The sequence below is a fragment of the Lycium barbarum genome, chromosome 12, assembly GCF_019175385.1.
Source record: "Lycium barbarum isolate Lr01 chromosome 12, ASM1917538v2, whole genome shotgun sequence".
NCBI classification, from domain to species: Eukaryota; Viridiplantae; Streptophyta; class Magnoliopsida; order Solanales; family Solanaceae; genus Lycium; species Lycium barbarum.
Genome location: NC_083348.1, coordinates 104,193,340 through 104,215,117, shown reverse-complemented (window position 1 = coordinate 104,215,117; position 21,778 = coordinate 104,193,340). Strand labels below are relative to the sequence as shown.

At 35.6% G+C, this 21,778-nt stretch overlaps 2 protein-coding genes and 1 non-coding gene across 8 annotated transcripts; 2 read left to right on the top strand and 1 right to left on the bottom strand.

Moving 5' to 3' along the window:
* The first annotated feature begins 4,890 nt into the window (after positions 1 to 4,890).
* LOC132623477 (uncharacterized) lies at positions 4,891 to 8,104 on the top strand. Of its 2 annotated transcripts, XM_060338231.1 has the most exons (9): positions 4,891 to 5,077; positions 5,222 to 5,285; positions 6,895 to 6,942; positions 7,021 to 7,067; positions 7,242 to 7,337; positions 7,414 to 7,480; positions 7,561 to 7,604; positions 7,698 to 7,755; positions 7,841 to 8,104. In XM_060338231.1, exons 2-9 carry the CDS (start codon positions 5,241 to 5,243, stop codon positions 7,889 to 7,891), a joined length of 456 nt encoding a protein of 151 aa, XP_060194214.1. In that variant the 5' UTR covers positions 4,891 to 5,077; positions 5,222 to 5,240; the 3' UTR covers positions 7,892 to 8,104. The 2 variants fall into 2 exon arrangements, with proteins under 2 accessions (XP_060194214.1, XP_060194215.1); XM_060338232.1 differs by lacking the exon at positions 7,242 to 7,337 and having other exon boundaries at positions 4,896 to 5,077.
* A 733-nt stretch (positions 8,105 to 8,837) lies between these two features.
* Positions 8,838 to 8,909, top strand: TRNAD-GUC (transfer RNA aspartic acid (anticodon GUC)). The gene has a single exon. It is a non-coding gene; the product is annotated as a tRNA-Asp (tRNA).
* Positions 8,910 to 9,921: 1,012 nt separating this feature from the next.
* On the bottom strand, positions 9,922 to 21,563 carry LOC132621176 (serine/threonine-protein kinase BLUS1). 5 transcript variants are annotated; one of them, XM_060335342.1, is made up of 22 exons: positions 21,240 to 21,400; positions 18,435 to 18,805; positions 18,156 to 18,361; positions 17,195 to 17,449; positions 16,847 to 16,971; positions 16,688 to 16,732; positions 16,523 to 16,604; positions 16,353 to 16,421; positions 16,115 to 16,285; positions 15,945 to 16,010; positions 14,618 to 14,686; positions 14,394 to 14,519; positions 14,112 to 14,185; positions 12,925 to 13,191; positions 12,218 to 12,294; positions 12,019 to 12,095; positions 11,114 to 11,239; positions 10,999 to 11,041; positions 10,793 to 10,839; positions 10,494 to 10,555; positions 10,369 to 10,420; positions 9,922 to 10,180 (listed from the first exon to the last, which is right to left on the bottom strand). In XM_060335342.1, exons 3-22 carry the CDS (start codon positions 18,321 to 18,323, stop codon positions 10,157 to 10,159), a joined length of 2,025 nt encoding a protein of 674 aa, XP_060191325.1. In that variant the 5' UTR covers positions 18,324 to 18,361; positions 18,435 to 18,805; positions 21,240 to 21,400; the 3' UTR covers positions 9,922 to 10,156. The 5 variants fall into 5 exon arrangements, with proteins under 5 accessions (XP_060191325.1, XP_060191326.1, XP_060191328.1 ...); XM_060335343.1 differs by lacking the exon at positions 21,240 to 21,400 and adding an exon at positions 21,407 to 21,563 and having other exon boundaries at positions 18,156 to 18,805; XM_060335345.1 differs by lacking the exon at positions 21,240 to 21,400 and adding an exon at positions 21,407 to 21,557 and having other exon boundaries at positions 18,156 to 18,808.
* Positions 21,564 to 21,778: the final 215 nt, after the last annotated feature.

The following is a 21,778-nucleotide window of genomic DNA, read 5'->3' as shown; positions in this document are numbered from 1 at the left end:
CTCATTATTTCTAATATTAGGAGGTGTAGTTTTAAAAACTAGAATAATAATACAATTATGCTAAATGAAGAAAATAAAGATACAAGGTATTACACATAATCACAAGAAGTAAAGGTAGAGAAATGAGAAGAAAGGAAATGAAAGATAAAAAATGTAAGAAGAAATATATATTTTTTTTTAAACAAATTAAAAATTAAAAATAAAAATAATAATAGAAATTTAAAAAACTATAAAGAAAATAATTAAAATACAAACAAAAAAAGGAAGGAAATTAAAAAATAACCTTGTAATTAACACCAATTCCCCCTCCCCACCCCCCCTCCCCGAGAATTGAAGATTGTAGTTATGCCCCTTCAATTACACTCAATTCCATGCTAAACAAGTAAATATTTGGCCAGACAAATATGTCAAACTGTGTAATTACATCCAATTACACACAAATCCAATTCCTGGGTGGCTTTCCAAAAAGGCTCTAAAATGATAAGTTCACCCTCTGGACAGCAAGAATGAAGATGTTCAATGCTAGGCTCTTCCTCCTCAATTTATTAGAAACAAATCAGTGAATTGAAATATATTTTTCTCGAAATTTCTAAAGTATAACTGTAATAAAATTTCTTTTAAAAATTATTTAATGCATATTAATTTCTAAACAAAGTAAACATCCAAATAAATAATTCATGCATTGTAATCTCTGCATAACCAATACTTATTTATGGATACAGAAACCGAAGGTTCTAGAAGATATTTATTGTTTACTTATTTATGTATAAATAAATCTTGCATAACTAATTCATGCATCATCAATGCATGTATAACTCAATCAGCAACCAAACAACCCCTTAAAGAAATTTGGTTGAGGTATTCAGAGAATGTCTTACAAAAAGTTCATTGGTAAGATAATTTCCATAATTTCTCCAAAATCATTTATGAATAACTTTTTTCAGAAAGTTGTGACGCTAACTTTAATATTGACGTTTCTTGTGGACTTGAACTCGTCCCTTTTTATGACAAAGAAAGTAAATGTGTTAACTGAAAATATGAGAAGAACGGAAGAGACAATTGAGGTTTCTAATTGACGTCACGTGTAATGACCTTCAACAACCAGGTGGTTGTCTGGTTGAACTTCTATTCTTAAAAAAAATGCATTGACAGGTAGATGTTCGCACGGAAAAAACAAGAAGACGGGATGACGTTGAACTAAAGTATTGCATATTCTCTGGGAAATACTTACTCACGCGTACCGTTTATGTGAAATCAATGAAAACATAATAGTATCTGTCATTTATATATAGTTTCATCATTTAATCATAAATTATTTGTCTATGTCCTAACTTAATTTGCTACTTGATTATAGGAGGTTAATGTGACCTAATGTAATCACCAGATATGGATAGAGTCTTTCGTCTATAACTAATGCCTTTGAAAGTAGGATGGAAGTTTTAGAATTGAATATTACATCTTGATTGTTGTCTTTTACCACGTGAATGGCGGGTAAACGTGATTGTCAGCTAACATGATTTGTGCATTTCGGGGTTGCTTAATTAGTTCTGTGTTTTTCTTGTAGTTTTATTTTTCCTAGCGGTTAATGGTATCGTGGTATCTAATGCTTCTGATTTACTGCAATAACATGCGGATGATCGAACTCGATAGCTTTACTTCAAATTTTATATAGATTAATAAAATCATTAAATATGTATAAAAATTAAATTCAGAACTCGATTACTATCTCCTAATATTACAATCCTAAAATTTAGAATTCATAAAATTCAAATTCTTGATCCGCCTTTAAGCAAAATGTGTACAAGAGCTTAGTTCTTGTTATTAACAAATTAGTCTTTTCACCAAATACAACTTCATTAGATAATTTTTAACAATTTAAGAAAAGAAACATAAAATAAGGTGAGCTGAGCTTTGGACTTCCTTTGTCTTTCTTTAATCCAATTTTTTTCCTTTTAAAAGAATTGTATTGATTATCTACCAAAACAATTATGTCATAGTTTAAAGGAAAACAGAGAGAAGAACCATTTTGATTTACGCAAATATTCTTAAGTCTATTATTAGATTTATTACTATTTTTAATAATTATGCAAATACATTTTTTTTTGCGCGGATTGCCCTTCTTTTGGGGTGGTCTTTAAATTTTGCCCCCCATATTGCTGGTCTTTAATTTTTGTCATTCGCGTTGCAACTCTGAGCTTTGGGCAGAAATCATGAGGTTCTGGGTTCGAACCTCCGCTCAAGCATAAATTTTTTAAAAAATCGCAAGGCAAGGTTTGGGTCGCGTGTATGCCGGACCCGACATACACTTGTTAAGGAATAACCAAAGTTATGCCAGACCCGGGTCCGACATAACTTTGGTTAATCCATAACAAGTGTATGTCGGGTCTAGCATACTTATAGACAGACTTTTAGTTAAGCCTTAACTAAAAGTCTTTTCCTAGTTATGACTTATGGGCAGACTTTTAGTTAAGACATAACTAAAAGTATGCCCCATAAGGCATAAATTTTCCTTAAGACATGAACTTTGCCTTATAAGGCAAACTTTTAGTTAAGCCTTAAGGAAAAGTTCCGCCTTATGGGACATACTTTTAGTTATGCCTTATGGGGCAGACCTTTAGTTAAGGCATAACTAAAAGTATGCCCCTAAGGAGGAACTTTTTCTTAAGGCATAAACTTTGCCTTATAAGGCAGAACTTATAGTTATGTCGGGTCCGGCATAACTTTAGTTATTCCTTAAGGAAAAGTTTCGCCTTATGGGCATACTTTTAGTTATGTCTTATGGGGCACGCTTTTAGTTAAGGCATAACTAAAAATTTATCTTGAAAAGTATATATATATGCCTCAAGGCAAAGTCTGCCCCCATCAGCAGACTTTTGGTTAAACATAACTAAAATTCTGCTGGTGGGGGCATAGCGAAATTTAAACTCTGTCTTGCGATTTTTTTTTAAATTTTTAACTGAGAAAGGGTTCGAACCTGGAACCCATAGGTTTTAGCCGAAGAGCAAATTTAAAGATTACAAATATGAGGGGCAAAATTTAAAGACTACCCCAAAAGATGGGCATTTCTGCGAATTACCCATGCAAATATAAACTTTTTGGACCGACAAATATTAGATTGTTGTCTCCTTTTTTTGCTGGTTGTCCCTTTTTGAGATAACTATTTAATAAATGATCGCCTTTTTGCTTCTTTTATAGCTTATGAATCTATTAGCCCACAATCTAGAAGATTCCTGTCGCAAAAACCGAGAATGTTTCATAAATGTTAGAAAACGATATTAATATTTTTTCTTTTAAGTTAAAGTTATTGCAAACATTAGACGACAATCTAATGTTCATTTGTAAAGTTGAATAATATATAAGCAAACATTAGACCTGAGTCTAATATGCAGAATGATAACTTTTCAAGGGCTATATTTGCACAATTATTTAAAAAAAAGGGACAAAATTTAAATGGTAACCTAAAAAAAGATACATTTGTGTAAATTAGCTTTGCATTTGATCCTCCGTCTCCCACCTAACTTGGGCCTCTCCTCTAAGCATCCCAAATGGGTCACTGGTCACTGCTTTGGGCTTCCACCAATCTCTTTTGCGCGGATTGTCCTTCAAAGGCACGAGTCTTTAATTTTTGTCTTTCGTTTAAAAAGTGGCCAAAAATACTCAGAGGTTCCGGTTCAAACCCCCGCTGTAAAAAAAAAAAAAAAACCAAGAGAAGACTCTGTAGAAAGTCTGCCTTATGCGATAGGGTTTGTCTTAAGGCATAACTAAAGTTTGCCTTATGCGGTAGATGATACCTTAAAGCATAACTAAAAGTCTGCCTTGTATGACAAAGTCTGCCGGATATGACAGACTTTTAGTTATGCCTTAAGGAAAAGTCTGTCGCATAAGGCAGGCTTTTCGCTAAGCCTTGCCTCGCGAATTTTATTTTTATTTTTATGATTAAGCCAGATTGAAACCTAAAACCTCAGAATATTTTAGGCGAAGGGCAAAAATTAAATACCACCTCCAAAGAAAGACAACTGTGCAAATTGCCCTACCAATTACCTCCAATTGCGCATTAAACAAAGTCTAACTACATTTTTTTGCGCGGATTGCCCTTTTTTTGGGATGGTCTTTAAATTTTGCCCCTCATATTTGTGGTTTTTAAATTATGCTCCTCATATTGTTGGTCTTTAATTTTTGCCCTTCGCATTGCAACCCTGAGCGTTCACGCATAAATCATGAGGTTCTGAGTTCGAACTCCCGCTCAAGCGTAAATTAAAAAAAAATTGCAAGGCAAGGTTTGGGTCGCGTGTATGTCGGACCCGGCATACTCAAGCCTTATGGGCAGACTTGGCATAAGTATGCCGGGTTTGGCATAACTTTGGTAATTACTTAACAAGTTTATGCCGGGTCCGACATACTTGTGGGCAAACTTTTAGTTAAGCCTTAACTAAAAGTCTTTTCCTAGTTATGTCTTATGGGGTAGACTTTTAGTTAAGGCACAACTAAAAGTATGCCCCATAAGGCATAACTAAAAGTATGCCCCATAAGACGGAACTTTTTCTTAAGGCATAACTAAAAATTTGCCTTATAAGACAAAGTCTATATCTTAAGAAAAAGTTATGCCTTATGGGGCATACTTTTAGTTATGTCTTAACTAAAAGTCTGCCCCATAAGGCATAACAGAAAAGACTTTTAGTTAAGGCTTAACTAACTAGGTAATTCCTCAACAAGCGTATGCTGGCGGGGGCATAGCGAAATTTAAACTTTGCCTTGGAATTTTTTTTAAAATTTTTTAATTAAGTGAGAATTCAAACCTGGAACCCATTGATTTTAACCGAAGGGCAAAATTTAAAGATTTCAAATATGAGGGACAAAATTTAAAGATGAACCCAAAAGAGAGGGCAATTCTGGGAATTGCCCGACTTCTGTACCCGGCCCATCAATTGGACACAGTACCTTTCGCTTCCATATCACCATTTTCACACAGATCAAACACGAAGTCTATACAGTATACACTAGTCTTCAGTAACACGCCAAGCTAAGAGCGTTTCGAGTTTACAACCCTCCATTTTTGCTTAAACCTTAGTTCCTCCAGGTATTTACATAAATCCTAGTAGGAAAAAGTAAAAGTTATGGGAAAAAAAGCAAATACGTAGACAAATTGGAAGTTCTTTTCGTTTTTTTCTTCTGCTTTTAGGAATTTTTTTAATTAATGAGAATTGTTTTTTATTTTGTAAAGGGGAAAAGGAGAGGAAGTTATGGAGATCCCAGTCCAGCAGAAGAAGCTTTCACTTGATATTAAGGCATGTCTAAATATTTGTATTTTCCCCCATTTTTTTTTTGTAATTAGCTCTGTTGGAGTACACGATTGCTTAGAATTTTTTCGTTAAAAATTCTAAGAAGGGGATGATATTATGGACGATCTTAACTAGTTCGAAATTGATGTGACACTTTTTACTTTTCGAGATTTAAACTATATGAACTTTAGCTAATATATATATATATATATATTTTAATCATATTGCCATGAAAAGAATGGCAACTTATAGTAATTTTTGTATAGTTTTAATATCTGAATTTTAATTTTAAAATGCTGCATTGATCTAATCCAAGTTAGCTTCAAAGATTAGTTAAATTGACACTCAAGAAGCGCAAAGTGCCACATAAACTGGGATGGAAGGAGTGTATTTGTAAACATTTGATAGAAATGGTAAAGGACAACCATGATTAAATTAAGAGGTAAAAGGAAAAAAAATCACTTGAAGAAATGGGAGCTTGTGATGCGAAGACTTGGAGTAAGAAACCTTAGATTTCACAGTGAATTCTTCTTTGCAAATGGCTATGGAGAATGAATTATGGGAAAGAGACTTTGTGGAAGAATGTTATTGTTAATAAACATGGTAGAGACGGGTTTGAGCCTAATAGCCTGTTTGGCCAAGCTTCCAAAGTCTGCTTATTTTGGAAAGTGCTTTTCGAAAAAATACTTTTGGCTAGTAGCAGTTTGTATTTGACTAATCAATTTAAAAAGTAATTTTGTTAATATTAGAGAAGTACTTTATGGTTGACCAATGTTCCAAAAGTGCTTATAGGGGAAAACTACTTCTTTTAGCTTTTGAAAAACAGCTTCCGCTATGACTCAAAAACACTTATTTTTCTCCTAAAAGTTCAGCTAAACGCCTCAACTTTCTAAAATAAGCATTTTTGGCTTTTCTGAAGTTTGGCCAAACAGGCTATAAATTTGTAAGCTGAGCTTGTGGAGTTGTGCTATAGAGGTATAGAGGTATATTTGCAAGTCTTTGTGCAGTGTTTAAGAGAAATATCAGATTAAAAATGATGGTAAAAATATAAGACTGAACAGATTGTTGGTCTAATGATGGGCTTCTTGCCTCCAGGGCTTTGGTGTAGGGGTAAGAGCGTAGCGCGTGATGTGCCTGTTAGGCGCACGTCACGAGTTCGAACCCTGCTCTAGCCAAAAGTCTGGTGTTTAAGTGGAGAGGGTAGAGGGCTGGCCCATTATCCATTTTCCAAAAATCTTGATACAAAAATGATGGGCTTCTTAAAGAACAACCTTCTGTTATTTTTAATCTGGTGCTGCTCAAGGATTGTTTTCTGGTGGAGTGCCTCTTTAACTCTGGATAAGACTTTCATTTTAGAAGAAGGCAATAGACTGGGAAATTACAGAGATGAGTTCATTCCGGCAGAAACTTCAAGATGTGAATGTGAATTTGACTGAGCATCAGGATGAACTCTATTATGGACGTTAGGTTTAGGGAGACAATAAAACGTCATTAAAGTTTGCCTTTGGTGGAGAAAAAAAAAGAGTTCATGTTAATGCAACTGCAATGTGAAAATGTTTCTCATTTTTCTACTCTCTTTGAGCTAAATTATCTTGCAAACATTTCATTTATGCAGGGAAATAAAACAGATATAGTCATATGTGCCTATGATGACCATTTTCTGGTGAGTCAGGAACACCTGATTTAGTTTCCAAAATATAGCCCCATGTAAGCATTTCCAAACTTTTATTGGTCTTTTCAGGTTATAGCTACTCAAATAGGAAGCATGGGTACAATATTACATGCCAGGTCCGAATCTTTTTTGAGAGCTGTTCTTTCTTATATACTGCTGTTTTCAGATTTCTTTGATGAGCATGCATTTGGTTTGGGCAGAAAATGAACTTTTCAATCGAAGCTGTAGGATGATATTTATGTGATTTATGCTACATGAAATCCATTAATCCATCCTTTAGTTCCTATTAGGTCATATTTGCTTTGGAATTTCGCTTGCTCTGCCTATTACTGTGCTGAGCATGACTCTGGAGATCTTAGAAGTTATAGCTGCATATTCAAGTTCTTGTAATGATCTCTTCTCATTCGGTTGAAAAGAGTTCTTCTATATAACACATGTAAGTAATGTAGTTTTGCTGTGCAGGAAGGAGGAAGGGGTGTCGATCCATCCAACCTTTAGTGTTTCTGTATTACTGGGTAAACGCGATGAGGTAATTTAAAATGTATTGCAATAAATTCATTTCTTTTTGTGTATAATTATAAATTTGATAGACTGCATTTTGCTCTGCAGCCCATGCTAGTTGCATGCGCTAGGCAGATTATTGAACACATAAGGTACTTGTCGGAACCGAAGTTTATAATGATTTCGACTCTCTGTGAGAGGTGATGCCTGAATCAGTAACTGATCCAAACCTTGCTTATTTGCAGTAACGCAGGGTCTTCTAGGTCTTTGGTTTTATCTCTAGGTCTACGCGACCACTCTCGGGTTAGTAACATGAATAATATTTTACTCTCTTTCGCACATAAAAGTGTTTCTTCCTTTTGATTCATGGCCTTCTTTTCATATGCAGCCTACTTTGAAGGACATTGTTTCGGCTGTCACTGAGAACTGCCTTTGGTGACCTGGACTGAGTCAATTTTGGATTCCTCATATTTGTTATAGCCACAATAGAGAAAGTTTACGATTATCTCAGGCTGTGTAAGAGCTTGTGCTTATGCTTATTCCACATTGATGTATTAACGTTCTATTATTAGAAAAGCATTTCTTGTGCACCTGAGAACTCTGTAATCATTGCAGTGTTTTGGCGCACAAGGAGATAGTGGTCTAACCTCTCTCTCTCTCTCTCTCTCTCTCTCTCTCTCTCTCTCTCTCTTCTCTTACAACAATTCTAACAAGGATTATCTTTTTATGGTGCACATTGAACTCCTAACAATTACATATATGTCAAAGAAAAGATGGAAGTTGTCAGTCCATTTGCGTCTTAATTTTTTCTTTTTTTCCCTGATAAAGTAAGTAATTTCAATAAAGGCATCAAGAAGAGGCAAGAATTACAAGATATGGCATTTGAGCTTACAAAAAATGGTTGGCTGACAGCATTTGCGTCGTAATTTTCCCAATCACTTCTATAATACGAGTGTCTTTCGGAAACAGCCGTCCTACCTTGGTAGGAGTAAGGTCTGCGTACACTCTACCCTCCCCAGACCCCACGATGTGAGATTTCACTGGGTTGTTGTTGTTGTTTTATAATACGAGTTGTATTGCTGGTTTGGTCAGATATCCAACTCCGCGAATAAACTTACAAATAGAAACCAAGAAGCTGTTTGGCCATGATTTAAGTGTATAATAAAGTGATTCGTTATTTCAACCTCAAACGCGAAATATAGATTTGAATTTTAAAAAACATGTTTTAGGAAATTTTCAAGCTTTCACTTACAAAAAACTTACCTATGTTTTTGTCCAGCCACATTTTAACTTCCAAATAACCTCTAGCTTCTGTGATGACTTACTGTTGAAATTTCAACCAAAATTAGGTTAAATAGGTGTAACAATAGAAAGCAGCCAACAAGGTCGTTGTAGTATAGTGGTAAGTATTCCCGCCTGTCACGCGGGTGACCCGGGTTCGATCCCCGGCAACGGCGTTGGTATATTTTTATTACTGCCTAAACTTTTCAGAATTCGGAGTCTCTGACTGTCTTTAAATTTTTTGCTTTGATCCTATGGTATGGAACTCAGAACATCAATTTAGTTCTTGTTTTTCTTATGAACTGAAGACACTACTGTCAAACTTGTGCTATTCATAATGATTTGGTTACAATTCCATCAGAGAACATCTTTATGGTATTTTCATCGTCGTACAGACACATAGATAAGAGTTTCTTTTACTTAAAACGTTTAAAATACAATTTGGTTTCTTTTACCTTTGCTATAAAAGTACTTTGTTGTACAGTGCAACTTTAATCATATAATTTTCACTTGTTCTTCTTCAATTTAGCTGGAAAAAGAAAAGCATTTCTTTGTGCCATTATAGGAACTTTTTATGACATAAGGGTGCTACTCTTTGATGGATTTGTGGGAGTTATTTGACCTTTCTAAAAAAGAACGCTCTTTAAGATAAAATTATGACACATACGTTACATAACCAACAACTCAAAACATCAACACAAGTTGTTTCAAATGGAGCAGACTCTTCAATTACACAAGGTGCTTTTTCTGCTCCTTCAATTTCAAAAGGAGTTTATTTGACTTGCTTCGAAACAAGGAACTAGGTTTTGCAGGTTTGATTTACGCAAGCTGCTTTCTCTGCTCCTTGAATTTCAATGGGTCAATTGCACGATTAACTTCGAAGGCACTGGTCTTTAATTTTTGCCCTTGGCCGAACCCCGGCTCAGTCAAAAATAAAATGGCAAGACAAAATTTAGTTGCAAAGTTAGGCCCACTCGGACCAAAGTTAGACCTCAGAAAGAGTTTTGAACTTTGCATTGGAAAATTCTTTTTTTTATTATTTTTTTTTTATTTTTTTTTATACTGATCAGGGGTTTGAACCCAGACCCTCGGGGAATAGGCGAAGGACAAAAATTAAAGACCACCAATTTGAGGGGAAAAAATTAAAGACCAGTGCCTTTGAAGGGCAATCCGCACAAAAACTTAATATTGAAGAACAAGAACTTAAATACATTACCGAATTGGTATCTTACAATAGATAATCGATATTCTGACAATGAATAGCATCTCAAAATTTGGGTGCCTACTTTACATTCACACATATGGTACACAAAAAATACAACAATCTACTCGCCAAGTAACTTAACAATGTGCCTGGGACAAGCATGTGGAGCTACTTCACCAACAATGTGGTGCAACCTTCATATCCTCTAGTCTTTCTTTATCAGCGATTCAATTTCTTTTCCAACTGCAAAGCCAGAAATGACAACTTGAGAAAATCATTCATCAATGGTTACTTGGAAGGTTTAATATCACGTGCAAGTAAAAAGAAGCACCAGATTTTCATTTTCAATTTTTCAACTTTGTTTTAAAAAGAATTCAGAACTTTGGAAGAAAATAAAGGAAAGCTTTTCCCGACAATTGTGCAACACAAACCTGAACATTTTTCATCTTTTGTCTCTGCAACTCCTCCACAAGACTTCCAATGCTGAAAATTGATAAAGAGTTTAGTTGAAAACTACAAGGAACCAAGTTCAAATTTGTCTAAGAATATATCATACCTTTGTTGCAATTGAATGACCATTGATTGCAGTTCTTTCTCCCTAACAAAAGCAGCAGGTGTCTGCAGAATGGCAGTGTTGATGTTAGGAGGATGCAGGGGCATGCCATGCACCAGACATTACTTTTACACACTCATGCATGGGATAGGGCACATATACCCCACTCATAACATATTAATGGTCACAGGGATAACTGGTATCTCTACAACACTCTTATTTCCTAATTCTTGGTCTTATCTCTTTTAATAACTAAAATTGGTTGTTCTCAAAACGATGTGGCACCATTTACAACCAATTACCTGCGGAAGATCACTAGTCCCAGCTTCAGCCATGTCTGTAGGGTTGACTGAAACAGATGTAAATAACAAGCCAGTCAGGGGCAACACATAATGCAGTTAACATTCAACATGGAAAGGAGAAGTAGCTACAATCCACATGCAACAAAGTTGTGCACATTCAGTAGTGGTGGTCAAATGTGATGACGAAATGTAAATAGAAAAAGTACCAGATCCTCGCTCCGCAAACTTGATCAGTTTCACTATTTCCTCCTATAAAAAGATGCAGAACGGATTAGCAACAGATAACAGAGATGCACAAAATTTTGATGTAGTAGAAATTACCCTTTGCAAAGTATTATGCTGTAGAATACATTGCAATGATGGAAGTAGTGAAGCAGTTGTTAGGCTTAGATTGCTTGGACTAGTAGAACCTCCATGGACTGGGTTAAAGAAAGAGCTTGTACGTTCCTGAACGAATGAAAGAAGGGAATGGTTACGAAGTCATCGGCAAAAGACAGATTGTTAAGTTCGACACTAACCATTAGAACACCAAATAGGGAAGCCTACGCTGAAAGTGAAACTAAAGAAACCCATGCACAAAGCAACTCATTTAGCAAATAGAAAGGAGACAGCAGCTGAAAGTACTAAAAATGAAAATTCCCTGAGAAATCATTTTATGCTTGTGTAACAAGAAGCAAAGAACGATCTTAACTATTAAACATACAAATACTTGACCCCTCTTAATTAAGAGATCTTTAATAGAAACTCAGAATCCAACAAAAACCAAAGAACAAATTTCCCCCAAACCAACCTGGAAGGTTTTTTCATTTTTAGAAATGGGCAACAGAGAGTATGGTGAAACTGGATGGCACCCAATCATTTTAATGGATAAACCATGAACAATTATTTCCATATAAATGCAGAAAAATCCCCTTCATAATGCATTATGTTTTTGATGACATGGAACCCGCAGCCGCTACCCTTTTGGGTGCGCATGGGGTAAACTCAGCTCATGTGCAATAGCTCGCAAACCACACAGGAGAGGTAACCCGCACTAGGCAAGCCCCGTGCGATGAGCTCGACCCAGAAGGCAAAATCCCCTGCTGTTGTAGGCAGGGGGTTTCGAACCTGAGACCTCCATTATGAAAGCCCCATGCTCAACCAACTGAGCCACCCTTGCGGGTTCATAATGTATTATTATAGCTGGTCTGATAATGATTGCAAGAAAGGCACGACAAGATGTATACCTTGGGACTCAGATCTGCTGATGTGACTTGAAAACGTCCCTTGCGTTGGACAACAGCTCCTTCTGATGAATCTTCTCCTGTGAAAAGCATATCCAGAGATTCAGAAGAAAGGTATCAAAACAAAGTCATTTATAAAATCAGGATGAACTTGTGTTTTTAACATCACCAAGTCTAAATACATTTTCAAAAACAGGATTACCTAAATCTTTTTTATGTCGATACTGCAATGGACCGCTATAGTTTCGTTCAGACTGGTACTTTGGATGTTGATATTCCCTGCATATAGAACGAAACAATGTAACACAGCTTGAAACAACATTTTACTGCGCGAAATATGGAAAATGTAATCATTGCACATTACGTAGCCACCTATGCATCTCATATTTTACTAGACAAGGGTTTCCATGTGATTTGAAGATGACACAGACCCAACAAAAGGTTTATACATGCAGCTAACATCAAAACTCAAATCATGTAGGTCTTAGGTGGATCAAGTGCATTCTAGAGAAACTATCATCACAGATGTCAAAATCTAAGTAAAAAATGGCTGGAACTTGAAGCACCTCAGTACTCTTAACAATTCAGTCAACACCACACAATTAGAGCACTCAAGATATTCAGAACCCTCAAAGCACAAGAATCCCACTACTTCCTAGTTCGATAATCTTTGCAGATGGATGTTATTTTCTATTGAATTATATCTACTTCAGGAACAAGAATCGATTAACTTAGGATTACAAATTTTAACTACTCTTCCTTCCTTTTTGAGAGAATATCATGATCTATTAGCACATATGTAGTATGACCATCCTATTATAGCTATCTTCATCAATATTGCAACAGTATTTTTCAGAATACATTGACCAACTCTAGCAGTTCAATTGTGAACACAACAAATAAATATACCTCTCGCCATCAGTAACAACTTTTTTGGGTGAAAGAGCGTTATCTTGTAGGAGTGAACCACTAAAAAACTTTTTATTCTCTGGAATAACAGAACGCAGCAAGGAGCTACTCTGTCGCAGATTCTCACCATCATCTTTTCCACTATCTTGGTCCTCAACTTTTGTTAGTGACACCATATGATTCTGCTGATTAGACTCTGATCGCATAGCATCTTCCCAACTAGGACTACTAGCAGTTATGTCATCTTCACACATATCAAAACATCCCCTGCATTGTGGTACAACATTTCATATACACATAAATTTCACAACGATGACAACATGCCCAGTGCATTCCCACAAGTGGGGTCTGGAGAGGGTAAGATGTACGCAGACCTTACCCCTATATAATAAGTCAAAAATATAATAATTCCACTCTTTCCTAAAAAATAATAATAAGAATAACACTCTTTCCTAAAAAATAATAATAAGAATAACACTCTTTCCTAAAAAATAATAATAAGAATAACACTCTTTCTGGAACTTTTAGGCTTAACCGGCTTTCCCTTTTCTTTGACTACGTGTCCTTTAACAAACTTGTCCTCACTTTCTACTCTGTGAGCATGTTACTTCATTCATCTGTTAATCTGGCGCAAGCATGCTTTCAAGTCCAATCACAGGAGGAGGTAGTTGAAAGAGATTCCAGACAAAATAAAGGTTGGACAACATTAATTAACTCAATGAGAACCAAAACTTTTAAATCTTTCACATAGGAAAACCAGTCATAGACCTTATGTGAATATGGAGGCATGCATGGCTGTCATGAGCTCCATATCAGCAGGCGACATGTGCATTAGAATTCACATTAATAGCATGACCGTTATGCTAATTTTATACCTCGGGTCATTATACACAGAGCACTTAAGCATCAAGCCGGATTTTCATATTTCGACGTCACTTTCCTTAATGCTCCAGACTCACCAAGACAAACCTATAAAGCATAAACAGGGTTGTTCTCCCAAAGAATACCACATTTCAAATGGAAAGAATTAACTATAACTATAACTATAAACACACACACACACAGACACACACACACACACACATTTGGATTATAAAACCAACTTGCTATAACTGGGTTGGTGCTGATGGATTTACTTTCAAATGCCAACAGAAGAAGCAGAACCACGAAGAAGACAAAATTCTTACTTGAGTGCTTGAAGAGGCTTAATAGGAAATGCAGCAAGTGAACCGTCCAAATCATGATCTTCATTTAGCTCATCCTGAATGGAGACAACGACAATCATTAATCTGATAATGGAGGACACATTTGAAGAACTTGTAAAAATATCCAGTCCGAAGAGATTGCAAACTGGAGGCAATTGAGTATATGATAAGGGTTTGGGAACGCTTATTTTAGCATAAATCCATCGAGAAGGAATAGTAAATAAAGAGAAGTAATGAGTACTTCAACATGTTTAATATGAATACCTCAGGAGTTATAACACTCGACTGATTAGGCCTTTCTGCTACAGAACCAACATCACCATTCCCCTCCCGCAGCTTCCCCCTAGTACTTGAATCTTCAGCATCTGGAATGTCGTCATAATCCGGAAGCTACAGATACCATAACGAAAGGATAAATTAATTTAATAGACACTAGACAGTGTTACCTAAGATTAATTATTTTAAGTGAATGGACAATAAGTACATACAAGGGCAGCTTGGTTCTTCAGATCCTCCAGGTTGAAATTCCAAGCACTGATACCACGAATGTACTCTTGCTGCATCGGTGAATGTTCAGAATTACATTAAGAAATTGACCAGATTGGTAAATATATGTATGCGTATACATATTAATTAAGGCCACTGTCTAGCATCAGCCGGGATATAACTACAAACCAAGCTATCACAATTTAAATGTGGTTAATTTGCATAAGCAACACAAACATCTGACGCCAAATTTGATTTCTCAAATATGATGGAACAAAACACATCAAGGTTCTTTTTTAAGTAGAATCACTCAGCAACACCTCAATCTGTAACATAGTTGATGTCATTTTTAAGAATCGTCTATTTCCGTTTCGCTCTAATAATAATTCTTTCCTAAACTGAAAGAGTTAGAAGTATATTTACAACAAAACACAAAACAGTCATTTGTGCACTTTGACCTCCAAAACTAAAACAGAAACAGCTATATAATGTGATATAGTTTGTGATGGAATTATATCCGATAGCAACAACAAGCTCAGTTCCCCAAACTCATTGAAGTCTTCTCAAATCTTTATACACATTCTAGCATGTCTCTCAACTATATAATCGTTAACAAGGTTACAACTCTGAGTGAGCTTTCAAATACAACTGCACACCACTGCTAAATATGGTTATCCAAAATCTTGGTGAAAGTTTGAGAAAAGAAAGGAAAGAATACAGCCCCTCATCTTGCTTATTATCCAGATTTGTCATATGCTCGAATAATAGAAGATACTCTAACAAACTCGATGCATGTGTATAATAATAATAATAACAATAATAGAGGTAGTAATTTTAATTACCAACCACAATGATGATGATGATGATGATAACTTATGTTGTAGTCAGAAGTGCTAGGTTAAAACATGTTTATGCAAGTTCTTCAAAAAGAAATTAAGAGCGAGGTAAAAATCAGATCAATGGGATAACACGTACAAAAATGAAGTGTTGTTTAGAGACCTAACTCTTATGATTTCTGAAGTTATTACTAGTGAGAATAAAGGGGGCATCTTTTTGCTTGCTTATACCAAAAAAAAAAAAAAAAAAAAATTGGGAGAAGAGGAGAGGGAGCATTTCTCATTTTCATTTGATATGCGAAGTTAGCGACTTTAGAGTATTGAAGCTTCATGAGTACAATAAAAATAGACTCGCAACCAATGGACAAAAAACCAAAGCGGCAAAATGCTTTAATTCCTGCACTGAAACACAAAAAGATGCTGCGGATACTTTTGTGAATCATGAGATTTCTCCTAGCACATAGATCTGCAGTTTAGGCACATCAGTTTTCACCTGTGATAAATGGTCCTTGTCCTCATACATTGCCTTGTTCTGTAAAAGATAATCTGCTTCTTTAGCCTGATAGACCAGTTCAAATTGCAAAAATCAGAATCACATATGATTTCCGTATAATTCGGAAATGCCATCAGCCAGAAATGCACAGTATAAGATGGTTACAAGACCTTAAGCATCCTAAAACGATCACCTAGAGGTGGGAGGCCATCAAGGATCGTGCGTGCCAAATAATCATTTCCTCGTGCTTGTTTAAAGAAAGGGTGCTTCAAAAGCTTTTCAGAAGACGGACGCTTCTTTGGATCTTTTACTAAGCAAGCAGCAACCAATTCCTTAAAAGACTGCACAAGCACGAAAAACCTCAGAACCAAACTTCAAATGAATGAAAAGCTTGTCAAACAAACAAACCTTAGAGAATCTCTTGTCCCGTTCATAGTCCAGGCCTGGAGGTGCATTCTGTAGGGTCATCAGCAGAACCTGAATTACCAGGAGAAACAAAGGATCACAAAAGAATGAATTTACAGAAAACTTGGAACCACTTCCTAGACTGTTTTGTATAGCAAAGAACATCCATCAACCTTCATGGGTGGGTACTTGGAGAATGGCGCGTGACCATGAGCAAGCTCCAGGGCTGTTATTCCAAACGACCATATATCGGCTCTGTTAATTTGAAGCAATTATTAGAAGGTATGGGAGGTGACCTAGAACCAACAACAGAACCGATATGCAGATAAGATACTTACTTAAAATCATATCCGTGCAGTTGCTGCATCACTTCGGGAGCCATCCTAATTAAGATTCAAAAGAAAAAAAGGATTGCAATTACAAGTAAAAGAGTCGGTCCCTATAATAATGACATTAACAAATAAAAATTACACCTCACCGCAGCCTACAGAACTTACCAGCATGGAGTTCCAACAAAAGTATTTCTTGAACGCTGCCTATCACCAGTATCAAACATGCAAGCAGCAACTCCAAAATCTGCCAATTTAATAGCACCATTTGAATCAATCAAAATGTTCCCAGCCTGCAGAGAAATACCAAAATAATAAGTCAAAGCTGAAAACTGGCTTAAGTACCTACACTGGAGTCAGGAAAATGAGAGTAGCTCAGATGAGATTAGCTAAAAACTATTCCCACGTGAAAATAACTTTGCCAATTTGGTTAACAATGAAGAAAGAAAATGTTATTGACAGGGCGAAAAGAATGCTTAAACTGTTATTCCACTAAACAAGATAACACAGTGATACCTTTACATCTCTATGGATGTGTCCATGGTAATGAAGATATACAAGGGCTTTGAGGACCTCGCGCAATAATGTAGCAATTACAGGCTCTTCAAAACCATCAGGATAAGAAGATTTCATGATATGAAGGCAAGATCCTCCAGCCATGAATGGCATGACAACCCAAAGGCTGTGACCTGCAGTGAATGAGCAGTGTGCACGCAATACATTTGGATGATCAATCAAGATCATGGTCTGCACCTCTCTCCGGATTCCATCCTATTCAAATCACAAAAATATTCTGGAAGTTTCAGCCATTAAAACGAGGCATACATTTAGGCCCAAGAATGCTTCTTAAAAAAGTTCCCGTAGAAGGGACTATCGTTATTAATAATTGTGGCACATTCTACCAAAATAATTACTGGACATGTGGTACATCCTGCACAAGTGAATGCTTGTCAGAACTTTAGTTTTTATATTTAATTTGGATTAATTATTTAATAAAAGATGGATTAATCTAAGAAAGATGTATGAAAGAACTATCAGAGATGATGGCTTAAAAGCAGATAGTAGAGTGTAGTAACACACTAATGCAGTCCTACCTTCATTACAACAAGTTATATAAACCTGGGAATATTTTGCGCTTAAAACATTAATGAATGTCCAAGATAGGGAGGAGCAAGATATTTACTCAAAGGAGTTGGGGCTTTATTAATAGTATAGACTAGTACATGTCTATATCTATAGTAGACATGGCTTCCTTATGTAGATGGATCAAATAAGTATAGTCATGCAACCTTCATACAGTATTGCCAATTCCTTTTCAAGGAAAAAAGATACTTTAGAAAAGGTAACCACGTAACAAGAACATATCTAAATTAAAAAGGAAATAGCAACACCAGCATTCTGACTTCTGAGCAAATTTAACACCAGGGCATTTCCATCTAGCATATCTCTAAACGACATATATAGATAGCAGACTTACCAGGTCATTGTTGCACTTTTCCAAATCTAGAACCTTGATTGCAACAACCTCATCAAGAGGAATGCACAGAGCCCGATACACAGTTGCACTGACGCCGTCTCCAACTTCCTCGTATAATTTATAATCTTTCGCATTGACAGGGAACTTTTTCTCTGATAGCTGTTCCATCTTTGCTAGTTATATTGCAACATAAAAGCCATCAACCACTGTAGAGAAAAGAATGTGAGGCTTCTTCCAATTATATAGCATTTTGCTTGTGATCCACAAGATATTTTATACCTCCAGCTAACTCATGAGATGAACTTCCCTACCAATAACTTCAACAGGAATAGATTCCTTAAATGCACATCCAATTCCTCGACTCCTATCTCTCAGATTGACAAGTTTTATAACCCGACAACCTTGATCACAATGACTTGCCTTGGTCGCCTTCAAACACAATATTGCTGCCAACGCTTGAAAATGTAGGTGAAAATAAGCCAGACGAATTTGGCCAATATATCCCGTGAGACTGCTCACGGAGATAATCTTATATTCAACCTGAATACAATCCAGGAACACGATCGGTGAGTACCAAAATAATCGAAGACTTGATGCAATCTGCCACTAGAAGCTGAGACTTCAGTTCACTCCAGAACTGATAAAGCAATCTGCTGGGACATATGAAAGAAGATAATGAGAGGAAGAAACAAGAAAACTGAAATAAGATGAGACACACAAGAGTGTGTAAGAGAGTGTGTGTGTGTGTGTGTGTGTGTGTGTGTTAGAGAGAGAGAGAGAGAGTGAGAGTGGGTAATCTAGCATCCAACAGGCTGCCCACTAAATTGACTATAGTTTTCGGCCTTCTGGAGAACAATTACCATAGTTTTCAGCCTTCTGGATAACAATTACCCTTTTCTTCAGTTGGAATAATGGGAAATTTAATTGTATTCCGTGTTCTCGTATACGAGGGGATACTTTGAATTAGAACAATTTCCCTATTCTTCAGTTGGAATAAGGGGAAAGTTAATTGTATTCCATGTTCTCATATATGCATGGATACTTTGAATTCATTTTACCCATAGGAGAGTAATTTTGACTCCCAATGAAGACATGTTAACTCGTGGATGACTTGTAGTCATGTCTTTCCACCCGAATAGGATAAATGGAGAGAATGTTTTGGGGGTAACATAATGAAAAGGGAAAAACAAGGTCACCTATGTGAAAATATATATTTTTCATTGTCACATTTTCATTAATCCCCCTATAAGTTATATTTAAATGGATTGTAGCATATTAAGGGCCCATTTGGCTTAGCTTAAAAAAAGCAGCTTATAAGCTGTTTTCAGCTTATAAGCCAAAAAAAACAAGTTGGGCTACCCAACTTATTTTTTTGGGCTTATTTTAAGCACAAAATGGCTTATAAGCTGGCCAGCCAAACACTCAAAAAAGCTGAAAACAACTTATAAGCCAATCCAAACGGGCTCTAAGGCGGCTGTTGCTTCCAAATTTCTGAAAAAGCTGTTTTGGAAATAAAATTGCATTTTTTGCAGAGAAAAATGATTTTCAAACAAAAACCTAAAGTTTTTTAGTTTTGCCGAAACTAAAAAAAAAACTTTCGAGAAGTAGTGTCTTTCAATGTTTCCAAAACAGGAAAACTTTTGTTTCTTCGTGGTTTGTTGAAAAACAGTTTTTTGTGAAAAAATGGAAAAAAAATTGGTTGAAACTCTTCACCAAATTTTTAAAAATACGCCAAAGCTAATAGGAATAGTAGTTTGAAATGTAAAAAAATGTATAGATTGGTCAATTATTTAATAATCTATGGAAATTAACTTTTTATAATGTAACAATTTTATAAAAAATAATTTGCAGAGGAAAAGTAGAGGAGGCAAAGCAAAAATGTATTTTTTTTCTCGCACGGGGCAAGCAGTGTGTTTAACTACCATGTCAAAATCTCCAGTCTCCACTCTAGTATGTTCATCAAAAAATCACCTTGATCTTTCTAAAAAAAATTTATTAATCAGAAAGGACATCACATACTCATCTTCAGGACATTACATACTCATCTTTCACCAGAGAAAAGAGAAACTTCCCATGAATCACGACACTACTCGATCATAAAGCTTTGATTCAAAATCAAATGATTAGAACTAGCTCTTCTTTGTCGATTATATACACCTCCTAAGAAATTATAAAATGCCACTAAGCTTTTAGAAACGTTTTGCTTCTTCAATTGGCGGTGTCCCCTACGAGCTTCAATATGCGACAAGAACAACGTAAGGACACAAGCATTTTTGGCCGAATACATCCCAAATGAACACTATCAAACCACTCGTGTCATTGGCCACGAGAATTTGTAAACTAGCAAAATGTAACGGAAAGAAAAAGCCTAAATATGCAAGCTAGTGAATCGCAAAGAGACAAGATAATTTTGGAGAGTACTCCATGCCATAAACAACTTCAGTTACCATATTACAACCATTCGGCACAACAAACTAGATAAGAAAACAAAAAAAAATAGAGAATCAAGCAAAACGAGACTAGCTTAGCTAATAAAGCAAGTAAGTCAACAACAGAACAGCAAGTCAACATTTAAAATCAACAATAACAAAACAAGTAGAATCTCAATAACTTCAAGTCCAATGCAGCTGAAGATCAATAAATCGTGCCAAAATCTAATATTTTGGTAACATTTCAGCATTATAAACAACTTCAGTTATAGTTTATAATTATTTGACACACAAACTAGATAAGAGAAAAAATTAGAAAATCAAGCAAAATAAGATTAGTTCAGCTAATAAAGCAATTAAGTCAACAATAGAACAGCAATTCAACATCTAAAATCAACAATCATAAAACAAGTAGAATCCTAATAACTTCAACTCCAATGCAGCTGAAAATCAATAAATCGCATCAAATTAAAACAATTTAGTAACATTTCATCATGGAAATGATTAAGTAATAACAATAAATGAATCCAATAAAGAAGCAAACGTTACAAATACTGAACTATCGCTAAAATTTGATCATTAGCAAGTAAACCGATCTTAAATCTGATATATTAACAAGTTTAACAACAAATTTCAATGAGAAATGAATACAAACCTAGGGTTTCGATGCGAGCTGATATGCAAAATAAGGAACTTCGAGGACTAAATCTGACTAAAGTTTGACAGAAAATCAAATCCAGGTAAAACTATGTCGTTTGAATTATAGATTAAACGGTTCGACTACTCCGCCATTAATGATGAGGATATTATAGTTGTTGTTACCTGGCAGTTAGTCTCTGATCGAATCTTCACCGTTTATATTATTGAAGAGAGAGGAAATTTATACATTTATATGTAAAAGATTTTTTTATTTTTTATTTTCTGGGAGAAACAAGTTTTGGTGAACAATATTCGGGCGATAGTACCTTTGATGATAAAAAGGAACGTGTCTTTAGGAAAGAAAAAGAAAAAGGAGAATATATTTTGACAATAATGTCGAAAAGGTACTTGGAATTTCGGATTTACCAATTTTTGTTTTCTTTTGTGATGTTTTTCTTCTCAATATTCTTTGGGGGTCGCTTAATTTTGCTTGGACATGACTATAGTAGACTTTACGACAAATTAGGTGAAATTTCGTTGGTGACTTTGATTCTT